This window comes from Pleurodeles waltl, chromosome 8 (assembly GCF_031143425.1).
Source record: "Pleurodeles waltl isolate 20211129_DDA chromosome 8, aPleWal1.hap1.20221129, whole genome shotgun sequence".
NCBI lineage: Eukaryota > Metazoa > Chordata > Amphibia > Caudata > Salamandridae > Pleurodeles > Pleurodeles waltl.
Window position 1 is genome coordinate 532471149 of NC_090447.1, and position 19503 is coordinate 532490651.

Consider the following 19503-nt stretch of genomic DNA (forward strand, 5'->3'; position numbering starts at 1 on the left):
AGACGTGTTTGTTACAATCCTAGACGTGCAGACCAATGTTTAAAATGCACAATTTGTCACTCTATTTTCTTGTATTGGCTGTAAGGTTAGTTTCTCCTCATTGCTTGGAGTGTTATCTCTACCTCCACTGGTTGACCGGTCACCCTACCTCTCACCCCATGAAGTTCGGTTCTAGTTACGCCCCTGCACTAGTACAGTGTGACTGATGTTACTAAAATATATATATATGTTAAAGGCACTTATTTTATCTTAAACAGAATCTGTTTAAGGTAATTTTCAGCATCCTAGCTTATATTGTGTCTAATACAGTTTTAAAATCATTAACTTTTGTATTTGCAGTGCTTTCTGTTACAGGCTGTGACCTCAAGGAACCATCAAATACATCACCATTCCTAGGTGCGCCAACCTGGAAGTTGTGTGCGTTATATTGTATAAGCAGTGATCCTTAGGTGAAAAGCCAAGGAAATAGAGAGCATTGTGTTCCTTATATCAACATCTCTTACCCAATAGCTACACTCATTGGCCCCAAGCCCACAGCACTCAGGGTCACAGTTGCCATATGTATGTTTATACCAGAGGTCTTCAAACGTTTTGATGCCGGGACCCCATCTTAAAAAAATGTAGATGTAAGGACCCCCTTCTTGATAAAAATTTCTAGAACCTGGTACTCATCATCATCATCAATAATAAACATCCCCATTTCGCAGAGCAAATCATTTTTACTGTGAGGAAATAATATTAAACAGTGTTTAGCAAATCAAAGATCAGTGAGTGTGGGGGCGTGGTCAAGGGTGTGGCTAAAAACAAAGGTCCTCATTTATTAGGAATTGACATGGGGCAGAGATGCAAGGCTTCTTGCTACACTGCCACACTCCAATACAAAAGGGCAGGAATGGACCGTATTTATGAAATACAGAACATTTCTGTCCTTTCCCCCTTGCGCTGGTGCACAATTGCTGCCTAGTGCCAACATAGGCAGGATTGTATTTGTGCAGGAAGGGGCACCTTCCTGCACAAAAACAATCCATAAAGGCATTGTACCTCTTTCTAAATGTGTGGCAGATAGCAGCACACATGGAAAGAGAAAAAAACAAGGAGAAATTAAAAAATTTCTCCTCATTATGCGTGCTCTAGGGAGACGTACGGTTTTGATACTGCCCCATTTTACGTGATTTTGTAAATCTGGGGCAGTGTCAAAATCCATCTGTGTTGCATAGGAACACCCACCACTACGCCCGTGGAACGCCTCCTTGACGCAAAGTAAGGCAATGCAGCAACTTGCACTGCCTTGCCTTACTCCATATCTACAAGGCCATTCAATCCACTCAGGGTGGCTTTGAGTCAGCTCATAGGTACGATTGAGAGGCTTGTGATGCTGGAGCATCAAAAAAAGTGATGCTCCAGCAACGCAAGCCTCTCAGAAATAAACCCAAAATATTCTCTAAATTTGTTTACGTCTTTCACCGCCAGGTAGCTACATATAAAATAATAGCCAGCTGAAATTAAAAATAAATAAAATAAAGTTGTTACTCATTGGGAAATGCACTGTAGTGCATTATGAAACCTCTATTAGTTAATGCACTGCAGAGGTCTGTGTTTAATCGGAGAGCAACAGAACTAAATCTTTGTTAGTACAGTTGAAAATAGTGACTTGTGTATTTTTAGTGCCATGAGGTCACAGCCTGTGACAGAAAGCACTCAGCATTATTTTATACTTACATTGCACACAGTATAATATAGGCCACTACAAAAAGGTTTAATATAAAACTGTGCTTCCAAAATGTTGATTTAAGTAATATCAGAGCATATGCAATACCTTTTTTTTAATAGCTGTCCCTTCAACACCTCCAGGTGAAGTGAGCGCTGTGTAAATACAATTACAAGCATGCACTTCACAGCTCAGTTGTTAACTCTTCGCACTACCCCTCAAAAAAATAAATGTTTGTCCTCACAAAGCTTTGATCATTTAAAGCTGCTCCCAAGCACCCTTTACATTTGCAGATCAGCTCGTAGAGCACATTTGCTCTTCATTCAGGAAGCAGAAGCCCTGGGCTGAAAGTCTCCTTAGCTGTCTGTGCGGCTTTCACAGCACAGGAGACTCAAATTAAAGTTCAGCTGAGGCATTTTAAGGATCAGCTGGGGGAATGTGCGACCCCCTTTCTAGGTCTCCATGGCCCCCCTGGGGGTCCCGACCCCCAGATTGAAGACCTCTGGTTTATACCCTTCAGCCGCTGATGTAATTCCGCCTTCACTACCACACCTGGCCACCCTGAGGCGTTAACGGTGCGGCGGAAACGGAAACTCTATCCACCTCGTGCCACTGGACTTTGGATTGGCCTCCAGCGGCGGACCAACATGGATCCATCTTCCCAAGCAGGAGGATCCGAGACCTGCCTTCTGGCAATCAGCCCGGCTCCTTCCCTGCAGCGCACAAGTCCAAATACCAGACGAGACCTGGGTTAGAGGCACGCTTCTAAATGCAAAAATATCCTAACTGGAGCCCACTCTGCTACCAGGCAGACCCTAGCAGTGACTGGAACTTGCACCCTGTGCGCGGTGGTGTGACCCCGAGTGTACACAATCCTATATGTAAACAATCCAGAGGAAACATTACACGCGCATCGCTTCCCTAATTATTCCTCTGGGTCAGCATTTCTTTTCGAGTACCATAGCTCTGTCTACGTCTACGCGTCAGTGCGTATTACGCATTTCTCGCCGTGTACGTGCTGAAATAGTTCGATTTAATTATGTGTTTGTTCTCACACGTACCTGTCTATGCTTAAGCGTTTCGTGACTGGTGATGGGGGGCTGTATCTGTCATTTTGTATAGCCTTCTATGAGTGTTGTCATATGATGCCTGAGTATACCTTTGTTTCGGCTTGTATGTGCATGGGTTTAAGTATATGAGTAGCATACAGTATAGGAAATTGGGAGAAAAAAAACCTGAGATCTCATTACTTCGGGGTCGTGGGATGGCAGCAAACAGGCATGGAGTCTGACAACCAAAGTATTCAATTCTTTAATTTTAAATCTGCCCCTCAGAAAATAGTAGAAAGAGATGGCACAGTAAATACGTTCTAGCTAACTCAATTGGTGAGAAACAGATTACATTTTCAAATATCTTATGGGTTAAACACCTGCTGCACAGATCTTTAAGTAGCCGGTCATTTCTAGTGTGTAATCACAGTAGATAACTGTGATGGTTAATGCACTTGCAGGAGGAATTGGTCACAGGTCTGACTGCATAAAGTGTCATAGACGGATAATGTGCCTGCTGCGAAGCACGATATGTAACATGCATGTCACAGGTATGTATTTTATGTAGACCGCTCAACGGGTTATAGTTTTTGCTGGAGAGACCCCTGTTACCTGCAGGTCTCAAGTTTTAATCATTGTAAAATGTCTCAGTGAGATGTATAGACCGGTACAGTGGTGAAAGGAAACTTGAGAGGGCCCCCCTGCAAAGTGCATGGAGGCCCCCCCCTCCGGACTCACTCAGCTCCTCTCCGGGTACTGTGCTGGAGGGGCCCCCTAGAGCTCGGGACTCCCTGCACCTTGGGGGCTGCGGGGGGCCTTTGTTACGCCAGTCAACCAGCATCAAATAGCTGCACGCAAAGTATAAGGCATACATGTAGAATCTTACTGTTTCTCTCACTCTTTAGTCATTCTAAGGTTGGGTAGTAAGAAAATATTATTAGTAAATGTGTAACACTTAGTAATTGCCCATATGCACAGACATATGTGATGTTCCTACAGTGCGTGCATATTTCTTAAATACAGAGCCTTGAAAATTCAAAAACCTGCCGCAAACTAGTTTAGCTCAAACACTTGTGAAGCACTAACAAGCTGAATGTCTGTTTCCCTCCATGCACTGCCATCAAGGACTAGCTAGCTCCGAGCCATGGAAAGACTGAACAAAAGCAGTGCCGATGGCCCTTTAAGGAAGGTATTCATGGTGGACCCAGCTGGCCTTCCTCGCTCCCTGCAGGTCACTGCTTTCAACGCAAAGCAGACAAAGTGCGAGTGCTGCTGAATGCGTTCCCGTGTCAGCAAATTTACACCTGGACTAAGTCAGCACATTTCACTGAGGTTGGCTCTGATCCCGCAGTGGGATCTGTGTGAATCCCCCCTTTCCTCCAGCGTTGTTCGTATGTCTGTGTCTAGGTGCATATTGCTTAAGAGTTTGCCTATTTGTGGTATTTATATTTCTCTGTGTATGAGAAAGAGCTTGTGTGTGCATGCCTGCCTCTGCCAATTTCCTTTTGCACCCGTTTTCCCGTGCGTGCTTGCTGGTTTATGTTTGTTCACAGGCAGGCACATGACATTTAAAACTCTTCACTTGGTTCACAGTGGTGTCTAATTTTAGCTTTCCAAGCTGGCGCAGGTGCTGTTGCATTCATTGAGATGAGCAGTACGAAGTCTGCCCCCAATGAATAGGATTGGCTGGACACGCAGCCTACATATAAATATATATATATTTCTTTTTTTTTTTGTTTTAGTTGAAAAAAGTCTTAGCTTACTTTGAAAAAAAAAACAGACATTCACTGGAAAAAACAAAGGTCAAAGCAGTGTTATAGTTAGGTGTTGAAATGAGATAACTAACTTTTAAGAACAATAAAAAAAAGGCAATGAAATTTGCCAGTTATAGTTTAGTGAACTAACTATAACTTGTGACCCCATCATGTATGACCTCACATACTATATCACTCATGGCATATTAAATGGCATCATTACTGACATCCTTAATGGCATCGCAAATGAGTACTCCCCTGATATTCTTTTAGTTTCTTATTAAAAAGGTCAAAATTTGCTACATATGTAGGAATAATCTTACAGAATCAACACTTTAGCTGCGAACGAGAGGTGGGTTATTTTATGCATTGGCCCCCAAAATCATATGCTCACAGCGCTGAAAGAGTACTTCCTGGCACTTGAAAGCTAAAACAAAAAAGAACTAGACCATGGGTACTCACAAACTTTTTCTCGGGGGCCAAAATTGCAGCATGGTTTGTGGCCAAGGGCCGCACTGAAGTGACAGCGGGGCGGGGGGGGGTTTAGAGGGGGAACAACCACCCGCCCCCTTTTTCAAAACATTGCTAAACAATGCTGCATTTTGAATCCAGGTATAACTACAAACCTACAAAGAGGACATTTTGAAAAACATTTTTATTATCAGACAATAGTAATCTTAAGAGGCATGGCATAGTAATCCTTGTGAACAGGATATTCAGCACAGGCCCAATGCAGCACAGTTTTCGCTGAGTCTGGAAAATAGGTATGTCAAAGGAAGACATACTAAGAACTTATTTTGCACTTCATGTCTCTTATTAGTGTTCTGTAATCTGGTATTATGTCTGAAACGGCAAGCCTTAAGAGCTGATCCAGATGTAAGTCTGTTAGCTTATTTCTGAATTTAGTCTTCAAAAGTCCCATTGTGGAAAACAAATTTTCGCAAACATATGTTGACCCAAACATACAAATTATTTTCTGGGCCACTGTAAAAAGAACAGGAAATTTGTCAGAAGGCACAGTGTTCCGGAATTCTTCTGGTGCCTGCCCCAAAAAAGATGCTTCAAGAGCTGAGTTGTGCTGCATGTCTATCAGCTCCATTTGTGCTTGTAGCCTTTTCACGCCAATAAGTTCAACAGCATCAAGATTTCGTGCACACTCACCATCCAGGGGTTTTCAACCAGCCTGAACTGGGGGGTGAGGGTTCTGAATTGAGAAAATCGCCTTTTGATCTCCCCAGAAATTTCCTCAAGACATGCACCAAGATTTAGCGTTGGCAGCATTTCTTGTGCATTTGGAAACCTCTGAGTCACAGCCAACAGTTTTGGAAAGTGGGTGAAGTCAGCAACATCCAGTTGTTCTTTGAATAGCACAAGCTTACTTTCAAATGAGTAAATACCATTCATCATGGACCACACAAGCTGTTTGCCTTGCAGCATCAAATTAAGAGCATTGAAGTGTGCAAATAGATCTGAAAGAAAATGGAGCATTAAAAGCCATTTCACATCCTTTTGTTCTGGGACTGTTTGACCTCTGCTGTTTGTAAAGTGTTCAATTTCAGGAAGCAAAGCAATGAACCGCTCCAGAACCTTCCCTTTGCTTAGCCATCGCACTTCAGTGTGCATCAAGAGATCTGTATATTCAGCTTCAGAATCCTGCAGCATAGCCTTAAAAAGTCTATGGTTAAGGGATTTGGCACGAATAAAATTAACAATTTTCACTGCAAGTTTTAGGACGTTATTCAGTTCTCCATGCTTTAATTTTGCACACAGAACTTCCTTATGAAAAATGCAGTGGTAGTCTATTACAGGCCGTCCAGTGAGCTACTTTTTAAGCAAAGATACAAAGCCTCTGTCATGGCCTACCATAGCAGGAGCGCCATCTGTTGTGATGCTAACAAGACTGTCCAGTGGTATGTGATGTGTTTCGAAGTAGTTGCAGATACTGTCCAGAATATCTTCTCCTCTTGTGTGCCCGTGCAGTGGTAGAAGGCACAGGAGCTCTTCTTTGGGATGAAGCGATTGGTCCAAATACCTCACCCAAACTAATAACTGGGCCACATCGCCTATATCTGTGGACTCATCCATGGCAATGCTGAAGAACGGTGACTCTCTGACAGCTTTGATCACCTGCTCCTGGATATTTTCACCCATTGCCTCTATTCTGCGTGCACAAGTGGAATCCGATAGCTGTAATGCACCAATTTCTTTTAAAATGCTGGATTTGTTGCTATAGTTTTCAAACAAAATTTCAGCTGCTGAAAGGAAACATTTCTTCACCAGCTCTGCCTCTGTGAATGGCTTCTTATGTTTGGCAAGCAGGTAGCATATTTTGAATGATGCTTCTGTAACAGCCTCAGATTCCTTCATTTGGCAAAGGAAGAGCTTCTGCTGGGAAAGAAGTGTTTGCTTTAACAATGCCACTTTTGCTGAACGCAGTTGTGAGTGCAATGGGAAGTTCTCACTATAACTTGTGTGTCGAGTTTTGTAGTGCCGTTCCAGGTTACATCTCTTAAGAACATTTACTTTATCTTTGCAAAGCAAACAGGTAGCTTTCTCCTTTGGCCATTCAACAAACAAGTACTCTTCTTCCCATGCTGCCTGGAATGATCTGTGTTCACTCTGTATGGATCTGGGTCGTTTGCAAGGCTTGGTAACTGGACTGTAGGCCATTGGTCTCAGCGAGTTTGTGCAATGATTTTCAAGGGTCAGGAATCAGATTTTCCCCTCACAGCCAAAGGACCGACACCACTTCACGACCGACAACACTTCACGAGCGACCGATGGACAGACACCGCCTCACAACCAATGGACCAACACTGCGTCTCGCTACAGACCTCTGTGCACAACACCAAAGTAATATAAAGTGATGTGTAAAAGGAAACAAAGCATACTGTGATCTAACAATTGTCAACACACATGCTGGCCTTTGCCGATTCCAAAACCATGTTATAAAAAGTATTTTTTGCAATTATGCTTGCAACCTGCTAGGCATACTAGAGTGATAATGAGGCCAATGAATGGTATACGGGCCCCTTTTTAGAGACTGTTTTTTTTCAGCATGCTGGGTCACACAGCAATAGAAATCAACTGTGCACGAAATGCCAAGGGCCAGATAAAAAAAAGTGTATTATTGTAAGAAATTTTCAACAGCCCTGGCTCTAGTAGTATATTCCTACACTAATCACAAGAGCCAAATGGGAATGTTCCAGAGTATATCCCTATCCTAATCACAAGAGACATTTAATTAGATGCAGCAGCCATTTATCAACCGCACCCCTGGGAGGAGGAGTAAGCTGAAGGTGTTTGCCCATCACACAAAGTGTACCCCACTGGACACTTCACAAATGGTTTGATATTTATTGGGATTGTCATCTGATTTTTGGTAGTTTTCATGGGTGGGTGGTTTCTCTCTGGCTGTACTGGGTTGGTGGGTATGGGTTATAAAAGTAAGCATTATTGTTTGGAGGTTGCACAAACAAAGGTCTAACTTGGTGCCTAAGCATTACAAGAAAAAGATACAGCAGCACAGTTCTTACCCTTGCAGGGTCCGGTCTATCACACACAGCGCCATCTGCTCTCACCCCTAGCGCCATCTGCACACAGCGCCATCTGCTCTCACCCCTACCCCAGTAACACACACAGCGCCATACACACAGCGCCATCTGCACACAACGCCATCTGCTCTCACCCACCCCTACCCCAGTAACACACACAGCGCCATCTGCACACAGCGCCATCTGCACACAGCGCCATCTGCTCTCACCCCTACCCCAGTAACACACACAGCGCCATCTGCACACAGCGCCATCTGCTCTCACCCCTACCCCAGTAACACACAGCGCCATCTGCTCTCACCCCTACCGCCATCTGCACACAGCGCCATCTGCTCTCACCCCTACCCCAGTAACACACACAGCGCCAGACATACACAGCGCCATCTGCTCTCACCCACCCCTACCCCAGTAAGACACACAGCGCCATCTGCTCTCACCCCTACCCCAGTAACACACACAGTGCCATCTGCTCTCACCCCTACCCCAGTAACACACACAGCACCATCTGCTCTCACCCCTACCCCAGTAACACACACAGCACCATCTGCTCTCACCCCTACCCCAGTAACACACACCGCGCCATCTGCACACAGCGCCATCTGCTCTCACCCCTACCCCAGTAACACACACAGCGCCATCTGCACACAGCGCCATCTGCTCTCACCCCTACCCCAGTAATACACACAGCGCCATCTGCTCTCACCCCTACCGCCATCTGCACACAGCGCCATCTGCTCTCACCCCTACCCCAGTAACACACACAGCGCCATCTGCACACAGCGCCATCTGCTCTCACCCACCCCTACCCCAGTAACACACACAGCGCCATCTGCACACAGCGCCATCTGCACACAGCGCCATCTGCTCTCACCCCTACCCCAGTAACACACACAGCGCCATCTGCACACAGCGCCATCTGCTCTCACCCACCCCTACTCCAGTAACACACACAGCGCCATCTGCACACAGCACCATCTGCTCTCACCCCTACCCCAGTAACACACACAGCGCCATCTGCACACAGCGCATCTGCTCTCACCCCTACCCCAGTAACACACATAGCGCCATCTGCACGCAGCGCCATCTGCTCTCACCCCTACCCCAGTAACACACACAGTGCCCTCTGCTCTCACCCCTACCCCAGTCACACACACAGCGCCATCTGCACACAGCGCCATCTGCTCTCACCCCTACACCAGTAACACACAGCGCCATCTGCACACAGCGCCATCTGCTCTCACCCCTACCCCAGTAACACACACACAGCGCACACACACAGCGCCATCTGCTCTTACCCCTACCCCAGTAACACACACAGCGCCATCTGCTCTCACCCCTACCCCAGTAACACACACACACAGCGCAATCTACTCTCACCCCTACCCCAGTAACACACACACACAGCGCAATCTACTCTCACCCCTACCCCAGTAACACACACACTACATTAAAAACAAATAAATAAATAACCAAAGAGCCTTACCTGACTCAAAGCACTGTAAAGATGCCACAAATGTAGAACGGCGAGTAGCAGACGTGGAGCTGGTGACAGGAAGCAGACGACAAAGCCCCGTAAAAGTTAGCTGCAAGCACTGACTTTTATGGGGCTTTGGCTTCCAGGATCTTCACGGAAACGCCATAAATAATGGCCGCCGTACGTAAACATAGAGGAGGGCCGCGGGAGCATGCGCAAAGAAGCCACTGTTGCGCATGCTCCCGTGGCCCTCTTCTATGTTTACATACTGCGGCCATTATCATATGGCGTTTGTTGTACGTCTCCGCGGGCCGCCAAGGTAGGTCCGTGGGGCCGCTGGCGGCCCGCGGGCCGTACTTTGAGTAACGTCGAACTAGACTTTCCAAAGTCACATAGCATAACATTATGACTAAACAGTGCTTAGTTTGTAGAATAGCAAGTGCTGGCACCCAAAGGTTATCTCTGAAGCCCACAGCAGGTGCTGATGAATGTTTAGATTGCTGAATACCAAACCTTTAGTCTTGATTTCACCTCATTCCTCTTTTTTCCACCAAAATAGACTCCTTCTTATTTTATCTCACTCTTGCAGGTTCTTTTTATTCCATGCTTTCTCCCTTTTGCACTTTTTTCCATTTTTCTCCTTACCTCCTTTCCTCCTTTTGTATTGTAGTCTCTCTTGCCTTAGGTCAAAGGCTGAGGAGAAAAGGTAAGTGCTTATCCTCACAAATGAGCACTGGTGGATCCCACCTGCAACCACCAGCTCAAATTAAGAGTTGGAGCACCAATAAGAAGCTTCTACTCGCTGTATGTATGAATTAGTCAATGTACGTAAAACAAAACATGAGAACTCAACTCCATGGATGATACTGGATGGTCCATAGGTTTAGGGTTTGAAACCACACTCTTTCTGCCTCCCTTAGGGAGAATGAGAATTATTAAACATCCTGGAAGCAACTCAAAATGTGTTGTCTCATAAATTGTACTTTTACCTGTTTAGAAATATTACATTGTTCAGCATTCACCACACAGTAGTCATATATGCTAGTCTCATTTCACCAAATTTACAGCATCAGCAGAAGTTGTATCACAGGACCTTGGCTTGCACCAGTACATTTATATGATATTAGAACACTGGAACGAAGAGGACGAAGCAGCAGCCTATAAAACCTGGTATAGGCCCACTGATCTCATCATTACAATGTCCTAATATACAGCCTCTCTCTTTCCCCTGCCTCTTAAAAATATATAGATTGGGCAAAGGAAAGCAAAAAGGAGAGCCTGTGCAGCCGGGCATACGGGAGCATTCCTCCTCTCCCTCATCCTTTAGCGCACAGTGTCATTGCAGCCTCGGAAGGAGGGAGAGGGAATTCTGCTCAGTTCCTTCATTTTCTGGGCTCGAATGAATGAGGAAAAGCAGTTTGGCAGAGCCCAGGGAGAACCAGGGGCTGATGTGAGCCACTTTTCACGGATATTGCTGCTGTGAAGGTTCAATACATTTTAGCTGTGGCTCTCATTACTGTTGAACATAAACAGCAACAGGGTGGCGCTTATTTTTTCAATTAGCACATACTGCCCTCATAGGGCAGAATGTTCTAATAGCCTTCTAGGCCGTGGTGGCAGGCTATATCGGCAATAAAAGTCCCGCTCCCTTATAAAAAGCCCTCGCCTTTGGCTCCTGCCTTTAATGGCTGGTATGGCTGGCTACGTCTGGCTAAAGGGCTACATGATGTCACACTATTTCTGAGTCAGACTGAACTACAGAAAAAGACACTAGGCAGCTGTTATCCTTGAAGAAACCAGAAGCAGTGGGTATAAAACTGGATAACAAGTAAAAACTAAAACTAACATAGAAGTTTCAAAGAAGGAAATAAGCGATGGGTGTAGGAGAAAGAAAAGGAAACAAAAGGCTGTATTTACATACCCTGGTAGCCCATAAATGATTCCTATTCTATCACTTACTGAACCACAGAAAGACTCCCAAGCACTTCTTCCAAGGTCAAGGAGGAGGAGAAATATGCTGCCTAAAAGTGCCCACTGCTGCCAGGTTCTCAGAAGATGGCTTGTCTGAAAGCTTAGATTTCCTGACAAAATCATATGTGCGACACCCATGGGTACTTACAGGTCATAATAAGAACCAATTACTGCGCCAAAATACCACTTAAGACCCCAAAAATAGATATGTGATTATGTGCCAAGACAACTACACAAACCTACATGTTTATGTTGAGGATCTACAACCCTTACTTTAGCACATTTCTATCAGACAACCCGCTTAGAATTTATTATTCGACTGCCAGATCCTTCCATGGTGACATATATCATTCATCAAGTGCTGCTCTGTGTGCTCCAACCATATAAGAGGCCAAACTGATACCTCACTCTACATACACCCAAGTACACTTTGAGACTTTTTGCAATTTCCTCCGGCATCGCCTTTGTATTGTCTACGCACTTACAAAGCCATTGGATGTGCCTCTCGGAATCAGAGAGCTACATTAGGGCCTCCTAACAAACATAACTTTAATAAGGCGCTATAGTTCAACTGTTGTTACAGCACTATCATTTCCTTAAAATGTGGTGGTACAACACTGCAGCCTAACTTCAAAGAAATAGTAATTGTACATATAGTGCGCATGGCAATGGTTTGTCAGCAATATGCATCTGCTGCGGATGATTAGGAAATAAATGCAGCACTTGAAACCAAAAAGCTGGGTCAATTACAGTGATATAAAAAACAAAAAATGTGCCCTTTTTAAGAAACTAACCACTGAAAGAAAAACTGGACTTACGCAAATATGTGGTAGATTTCTTCTGATCTTCCATGGCGTAATCTTAATATCCAGGCCCCTGGATTTGCCTTTAGTTGAAAGTATCCCTATAAAGAGGCAAGAGAATATAAAAAAAAGTTCTTAGTACGAATGAGACACGAAAAAGGGAGCAAGCTCTTAATGGTGAGTTGGTATACTGGAAAGAGTTTGTGGCCAAGTCTGTACAATTTCACGGAAAACAGCAGGACGTGACCGGCTCCTGTAGTCTGCAGTCCACTAACCAGTGTCCCTTCAGAAAGGTATGAGAGAGGAGAACTATGGGTCATACTTAGAGTTTGTTGGACAGTGTGCTCTGTCAACAACATGGCAGATGTTCCTTCTGTCATTTTATGGGTGCCTTACAGTCGATCCAGCAAATGGAATATCTGCCACCTTTTGACGGAATATCCTGTCTGCCAAACTGTAAAGGACCTAAGTTCTCTGTAAGAGTGAAACATGAAAACAGTGAGCAAGATTTCAAAGTTGTATTTTTTTTCAAACCTTTATTTTTGCAGTTTTATAGAACAACTCCACAACACAGGCATGGCCATGGCATATTCGTAATATAAATGCATGTTTTGGGCGCAATCACCAATACATCACCTACTGTAGCTAATATAGAGACACAGACCAGAAATGTACAGCGATTGACCGGCATTCAACACGTGCTCATTTAACAATAACATTTCCCACAGACCTAAGGGGTTGACAGGCTGTCAGTTTCCGATTCCCCTGTGTCCGAGTCTGTTTCCATACCTTCATGTGTGTTAAAGGTGTTCAACATCGCACCCCATGCCATCAAGTCTCCCTCAAGCTTATCATCTGTGCGAGAAAGTCGCATGTGTTGTTCATCGGTGACCCCCCACTCCAGGACATCCCATATCCACAGGGCCTCACTAGGGACCCGTGTCTCCATCCATCCCATTGTTACCCTGTGTTTTGCCAGCAGTGGCTAGTTGCATAAACTTGTATGCAACCTTACGGACTTAAGTTCACCAGATTTCTCCCAATAAGCATGCAGCAGGTGTCTATGGGATATCAATTCCTACAGTTTTCTCAATGCAGTGTATGATCGCGACTCAGAACTAAAAAAAAACCCTCACATAACCATGCCAGATGAACGAAAGTAGCCCCCTCCATCCCACACCGGACACACCTCGCCTCTCTGCCATGGTCAATCCGGTTAAGTTTAGCCAGTGTTGTAGATGTGCGACGGAGAAAGTTAAAATGAAGTAATCTGAATATGTTGTTACAGGAGACTTATTTTACTAATCCACAGGCATGCACCCAATCCGAATCTGTAAAGTTCACCAATGTCTGCTTTCCAGGCCTCCCTTGCTCGATATACCTGTTTCACCTAGTCCTCTTGGAGGGCCCTATAAAACAGGGCGATCAGGTGTCTACCCTCCCCTCATCGTAGCAATCCTCCCAGTGTTTGTGAGAAGGAAGGGGCCTCCGGGTGTGTGTACCAGAGTTCTCTTGCAGTGTTGTCTAATTTAGCATATTGCAAAAACTGGCCTTGCTCCACTCCAAACATGTTTTGTGCTTCATGGAACGTAATAAAAATATCTCCTGGGTATAGGTCTCCAGCAAGAAGGCAGCCACCCTCCCTCCAGCGCACCATAGACATGGTCTGCTCGAAAGAGCGAAAGGCCTCGAATTCCCAAAGCGGAAGCTCCCTGTCGAAGGGGGCTTTACGTACCACGGTCTTGACCACCCCTTTCCATAACTGCGCAGTGTTATGTAATGACATATGGCAGTGGGCTATCCACTCGACCTCCCCACATTAATAAGTAGGGTATTGTGTCTCTTCCTGTGGACCACTATAGAAGTCTGTTTTCTCAATTATCCCCACTCGTGAGCCAAGAGGCTGCATGTTGGAGATACGCTGCGTAGTAATATAAGTGCAGATCAGGGAGTGCTATGCTGCCTTCCTCCATGTCCCTTTTCAGAACTTTGAGGGGGACTCTACTACACTTCCCTGATCAAATTAAGGTTATCAGCAACCTGTCCAGGGTTTTCAATAACGGCTCTAGTAGCGGAAACAATGTGTTCTGTGTATTGTAAAGGTGGCTGGGGAGAAAGACTATCTTGGCCACAGCAGCTCGACCTATGATAGATATGGGAAGGGTTTTCCAAAAGGTGACTGAGTTAGTATGTGCCCGTATTACTCTGTCAACATTTATCCGTTGATGTTTCTCCTGCATCCTAGTGACCATAATACTCAGATACCGGAAACTTTCCCTTTCCCAAAGATTTCAAAGTTGAGATGAAAATGTTTGTGGAAGAGTCTTTGCACTGTACAAACAGTCAGGAAACAAAGTAAGAACCCTTCATGGAAAGGGCCTGCAGTCCAGCAAGACATTTCACAAAGCAAATACAAAACATTAGCAAGGGTTTAAAAGCAAAAGGTCAAAATGTGTTACTGTTACCAGGTGATGTTGAAAACTTGCGGCTTTGTGATCAAAACCAAAATAATTTAACCCAGATGACTATCTCATTATCATGTCTTAGATTAACTCTATTAGTCCCTCATCCACGCACACTGCTTTAATTTTTACCTAAAATGTCTGAAATGCAGAACTGTCTCCTTCCTCTGCAGACTTCCCAATCACACCATGAACTACTTCTTTATTGCCACCAGTCTATTTGCCATGGCTGTCGCCAGGATTTTCAACCCCAAATTAATAAGGGGGATAGGCCTGTATGATTTAAATCTGTCTAATGGGTTCTGTGGTTTCAGGATCATGAATATTATTGCTCCGCACAGGTCATAGAGAAGTTCACTGGACTCAAGGTCTTTCGCATACATCTCCACCAATGGGGGAGTCAGATGAGAGGCATACCTCTTAAAACAAATTCGATGAGTACCCATTGGGCCCCGGGGTCTTCCCTGTGGGATAGTGAACTGCATGATCTCCTCCTCGGTCAGTGGTTCCTTTAGAGTCAGTCTGTCCTCCTTGAAGAATATGGGCACTATCTAATCTATAATAATCGGATTATCGCGCTCAGCTGTGGCAGTCACTTGATGTGCATATAAGTGTGAATAGTACATTGCAAACTCCTGGGCTATCGAGCTGCAGTTCATGCAGGTCTGTTTTGTGGGGGAAGCAAATACCGAGGATCAGCCTGAGTTCTATATCCCTTTTAGCCAGCCAACAGAGTATCTTTCCTGCCTAATCTCCTACTTTGACTATTTTGTATTGAGTCTCCATATAGGCCAAGGACACTGAGTTCAATAATTTCTGTCGGAGTGGCAGTCAGAACAGCTCTTCCCGGTGGGGTAATTGTTCATCTGTATATGATCTAGCCAGGTCCCGTCCGGCTGTATCTATCACCGTTTCTAAAGCTGCTATTTCTTTGTGTCAACTTTTGTGTTTAGTCACAGTCTGGCGAGAGATCACCCTACCTCTCAGGACCACCTTTAGGGCCTACCAGAATGTAATCAGCTAAGCAGCTGTAATTTGTTGAGTGTAAAATAATTGGTGAGTTGTTGCCTCATGTATTAATCGAATTCGGCATCTTGGAGCCACCAGGTGCTCAAGCGCCACATCCCGCTTGCCCAGTACCAGCTAGTAGCAGTTTTATCCATATTGGGGCATGGTCAGTTACGTCTGTATGTGTCAATGGAGTGCATAAAAAAGTAATCTAGAAGAGACGAGAATATCTGGGAGTGCAAAAAGAACATGTACTCTTTTGTCATCGGGTGCAGCAGTTACCATGTATTTATGAGCACCATGGACTGAGCTCAATTACCCAGCGCTACAAATTTGCAAGGTTGTAAACTGTCTGTGTATACTTCAGCAGCCTTAACTGAGTTAAAATTGCCACCCATGATACTGTGTCGAGTTAGGGGAGTGTAGCAGTACCATGGGGCAACTGTTCGAAGTCCAGCCGTTATAAGAGGTAGGGAGTGTAGGCCAAAGCTATAGTCCAACAGGCCTCATCAAGTTGTCCTTCTAGTACCACAAATCTGCCCGAGAGATCATACTGCGTTCCATTGACTTGTAGTGGAAAGCACTTGTAGAGAAGGGTGGCAGTCCATCTGGATGCAGAGGTGTATCCAGAGTGGTACACCCTGATATAGCCCCCACGGTATAGGCAGGACAGTGAGTGACAAGCAGATGTGTTTCTTGCAGTAGAAGTATAGGTGGTGCATGCCTTTTAATGTACTGAAATATTGCTCCATGTTTGATGTTACTATTGAGCCCATTCACGTTCCAATCAAGTATCTCAAACATGTTGTGTGTGTCTTTCATAGGGTTCCATGTATGTATTGTTAATGGAGCGGTTGTCTATATGCTGTTGCTCAATAAAACAAGACTAAATTAGGTTTAACTAAACTATGAAAATCCCCAACTCCCCCCGAACCTGCTCTTCTAAACTTGATGCACCTGTCACCCATCCCCAACCTGTGAATTAATTCATATGGGAAAGGTATCCCTGGTAGACTTCTGAGTGCAACTGTGTGACTCAGCACATTAGCGCAAAGCTGACCCTGCTAAGTTGTAGGAACCTGGTGTCTGCTAACGTGCTCTATGGTCATACCAACAGAGTATCCCTGGTCATCTGACTTCTTGGTTGGAGAGCAGCACCGGTGTTTCTCTGGGACCCGAGTCAATGGAGTTGGTCTTTCACTATCGCCTCTGGAGCTGTGACCCTGTTGGAGCAGTCCCCATCTGCCACGTTCAGCTGTCACAGCTGACGAGTCATGGAGTTCCTTGATGTGCCCCCTTGGTGCTGATTTCTCTGCTCCATGGGAGGCAGGGCCCTTTGCCACCTGTGTGTCTGGGTCTCTGCATGATGAGCCAGTCCCATACTGCTTGTGGAGATCCAAAAAGTGAGATTCCCCATTATAACTTTCAGTTTCACCAGAAACATCAACATGTGTGTTAGTTGCATTGCCTTCAGTTTCAATTTGACTGCTACAAAGGATCTCTCTGCAATTGCTGAACACGTATGGTTTAATCTCGACATATGCTGATGTGGGTCGAGTACAGATGAAGGTATGCCTGTGTCCAGACTTGCAGCAGTAAGTTGTCCCTCTCGGCGTAGTTAAGTAGTAGTGAAATCAATGGGGGTAGCGGTGTCCAAGGAAAATGGAGGGGGGGGGGGGAATTTGAGCCACAAGAGGTCTGTGAACCATCTCAAAATAGGTAGACTATGCCTCTGCGGGCACCCAGGAGTGGAGCCACTTCATGAGGAATGATATGGGGACTTCCAGCCCTTCTGGAATGCCGACAAGGTGTAAATTATTTAGTGGGATCTGCCCTCAGAGTCTTAGACATAGCGTTCCAAGTTGGCCACTCTTTCTTTTAAACTAGCAAAGTCTGCAGTAGTTGTCCGAGTAGAGTCCTCTACTTTGGATATCTGAGTTTCAACCTCTGTGACCCTGTTTGCAAATTTCTTCATATCCTGGTGGAGCAGTCCCTCTTCCAGGCCTACGCTGCCTATCTGGGTCTCCATTGTATTGCGCATGTCATAGATCGCCTGGTAGATTTGTTCTGAGGTGATTGGAGGGTATGGCTCATCACTAGCGGGGTCCCCTTGGCATATTTATCAACTTTATTGAGGTGGGGGTTCCTCTACTTCCCGTGCTTCCCCATGGAAATGGTCTGTGCCTATCCGGATGCGTAGGTTTGTGTTCCTTTGAGGGGACCAAGGTTTGGCACCCATCTCCAGCAATGAAGACAGTCCCCAATCACGCTAACAAGCAACACCTTCTAGTACAGTCTGTCCTAAGTCCCAGGTGTAGGTGCCATCGGGTCCAAATCATTCCGATTTCTCACCCTCCATACATCGCCTGCAGGGACTCATGTTGGGATGGTGTGGGGAGACATCACCACTTCAGCAAGTAGCCCGGAGGTTTTTTGAGGGGGGATCCTCCCCACACTGCAGGGGTGGTACAAGATGGGTGCCAAGGTTCTCGACCCCTCATGAGGATGTACTGTGCCCTCTGCCACTCAGGCACCTGTCTGGGTGGCTACAGATCAGAAGGAAGGATCTGGTTTGACTCCTTGTTTGCTCCGTGGGGCTGGCATAGCTCTCATCAGCCGCTTTCTGTGTCAGGTTCCTGAGTATGCAGCATCAGCCTCACTCCGCTGCCTTCCAGCTAAGCTGGGCAAAGGCATCATGGCTCAATCTCTCCCCTCCTCCCAGAGGGGCAGCTCAAGAGAGGGGTGGCACTGCTATCAGGCCTGCAGTGACTCCGTTCAGTAGGCCACAGAGGACACACCAAGGAACCCTGACGCGGCCTGTGGGGAGCGAGGGCTGTGCGATCACCTCAGGCCGCCATCTCTCCTTGATTTCGGGGCCCGGGTCAGCTGTACCAGCATTAGAGTTCGGTCAGAGAAGCATTCTTAGCTCACATCTGCCATTACTTGATGATGGCTGTTGGACATGGCCCTTCTTAGGGATTTACCTGAAACTTTTAGCTTTTTCCTCTCAGTTGTTTGCTGACTCTGTGCATGGCCATAGGACTCTGGGCACTTTTCCACTGTACTGTAGTTGGAAAGTGTGCGTGCCCTTCCTACACATGCCAGAAACTGGCGCTTACATAATTGGCTGAGGTGTTATATCCGGAAGTGCCCTGTAAAAAGGTACATCACAAAACCGGGGTGGGTACAGCCCTGGTTACTAGTGGGACACTGCACGAAGTGTACCACTCACCAGAATAGCCTGTTAACCATGTACCAAGCTTGCCACTGCAGGCCTGGGGAGGCGCAGTTGTGCTGGTATTTAGCATGGCATTTCTTACTCCTTGGCCAACCCTGAGTGAGCCTTCCACTACCCCTAGAGCACCCTCTGAAGGGCGGAGCAGATGGTAGGCAGAAGGCAGGGCAGGTACACACAGGTGTTACATTCCCCAGTAGTGAAGAACCCCCATGTGAGTTTTCTCTGCCTGGGAGATTAGCTCCTTCCTTAGGTTTTGCTGGTTCTCTTTTAGTGGTGTTAGGGACCTGGGCACTTTCCCCTCTGTGAATACAGTGTGAAAGTGCACACACACTTCCTACATATGTTGGGAAGTGGCGCTCACCAGTGTGTGCACGCTGGCACAATGGTGTTTAACAAGTGTCCAGCCTACCATTGTGTTTCAATATGTGCTAAGCCTGCCATTGTAGGCCCACTTGTGCTCACTTGCAAAATAGTGTTTAACA

The 19503-nt window shown here is 45.7% G+C and overlaps 1 protein-coding gene across 1 annotated transcript in view; it reads right to left on the reverse strand.

The window, feature by feature from the left end:
- Positions 1-19503, reverse strand: part of UGGT2 (UDP-glucose glycoprotein glucosyltransferase 2) — a 1372316-nt gene that overhangs the window by 294510 nt on the left and 1058303 nt on the right. Inside the window, exon 29 of the mRNA XM_069204567.1 lies at positions 12329-12414. Coding sequence (XP_069060668.1) covers positions 12329-12414 — 86 coding nt within the window. The remainder of the gene's footprint in view (positions 1-12328; positions 12415-19503) is intronic.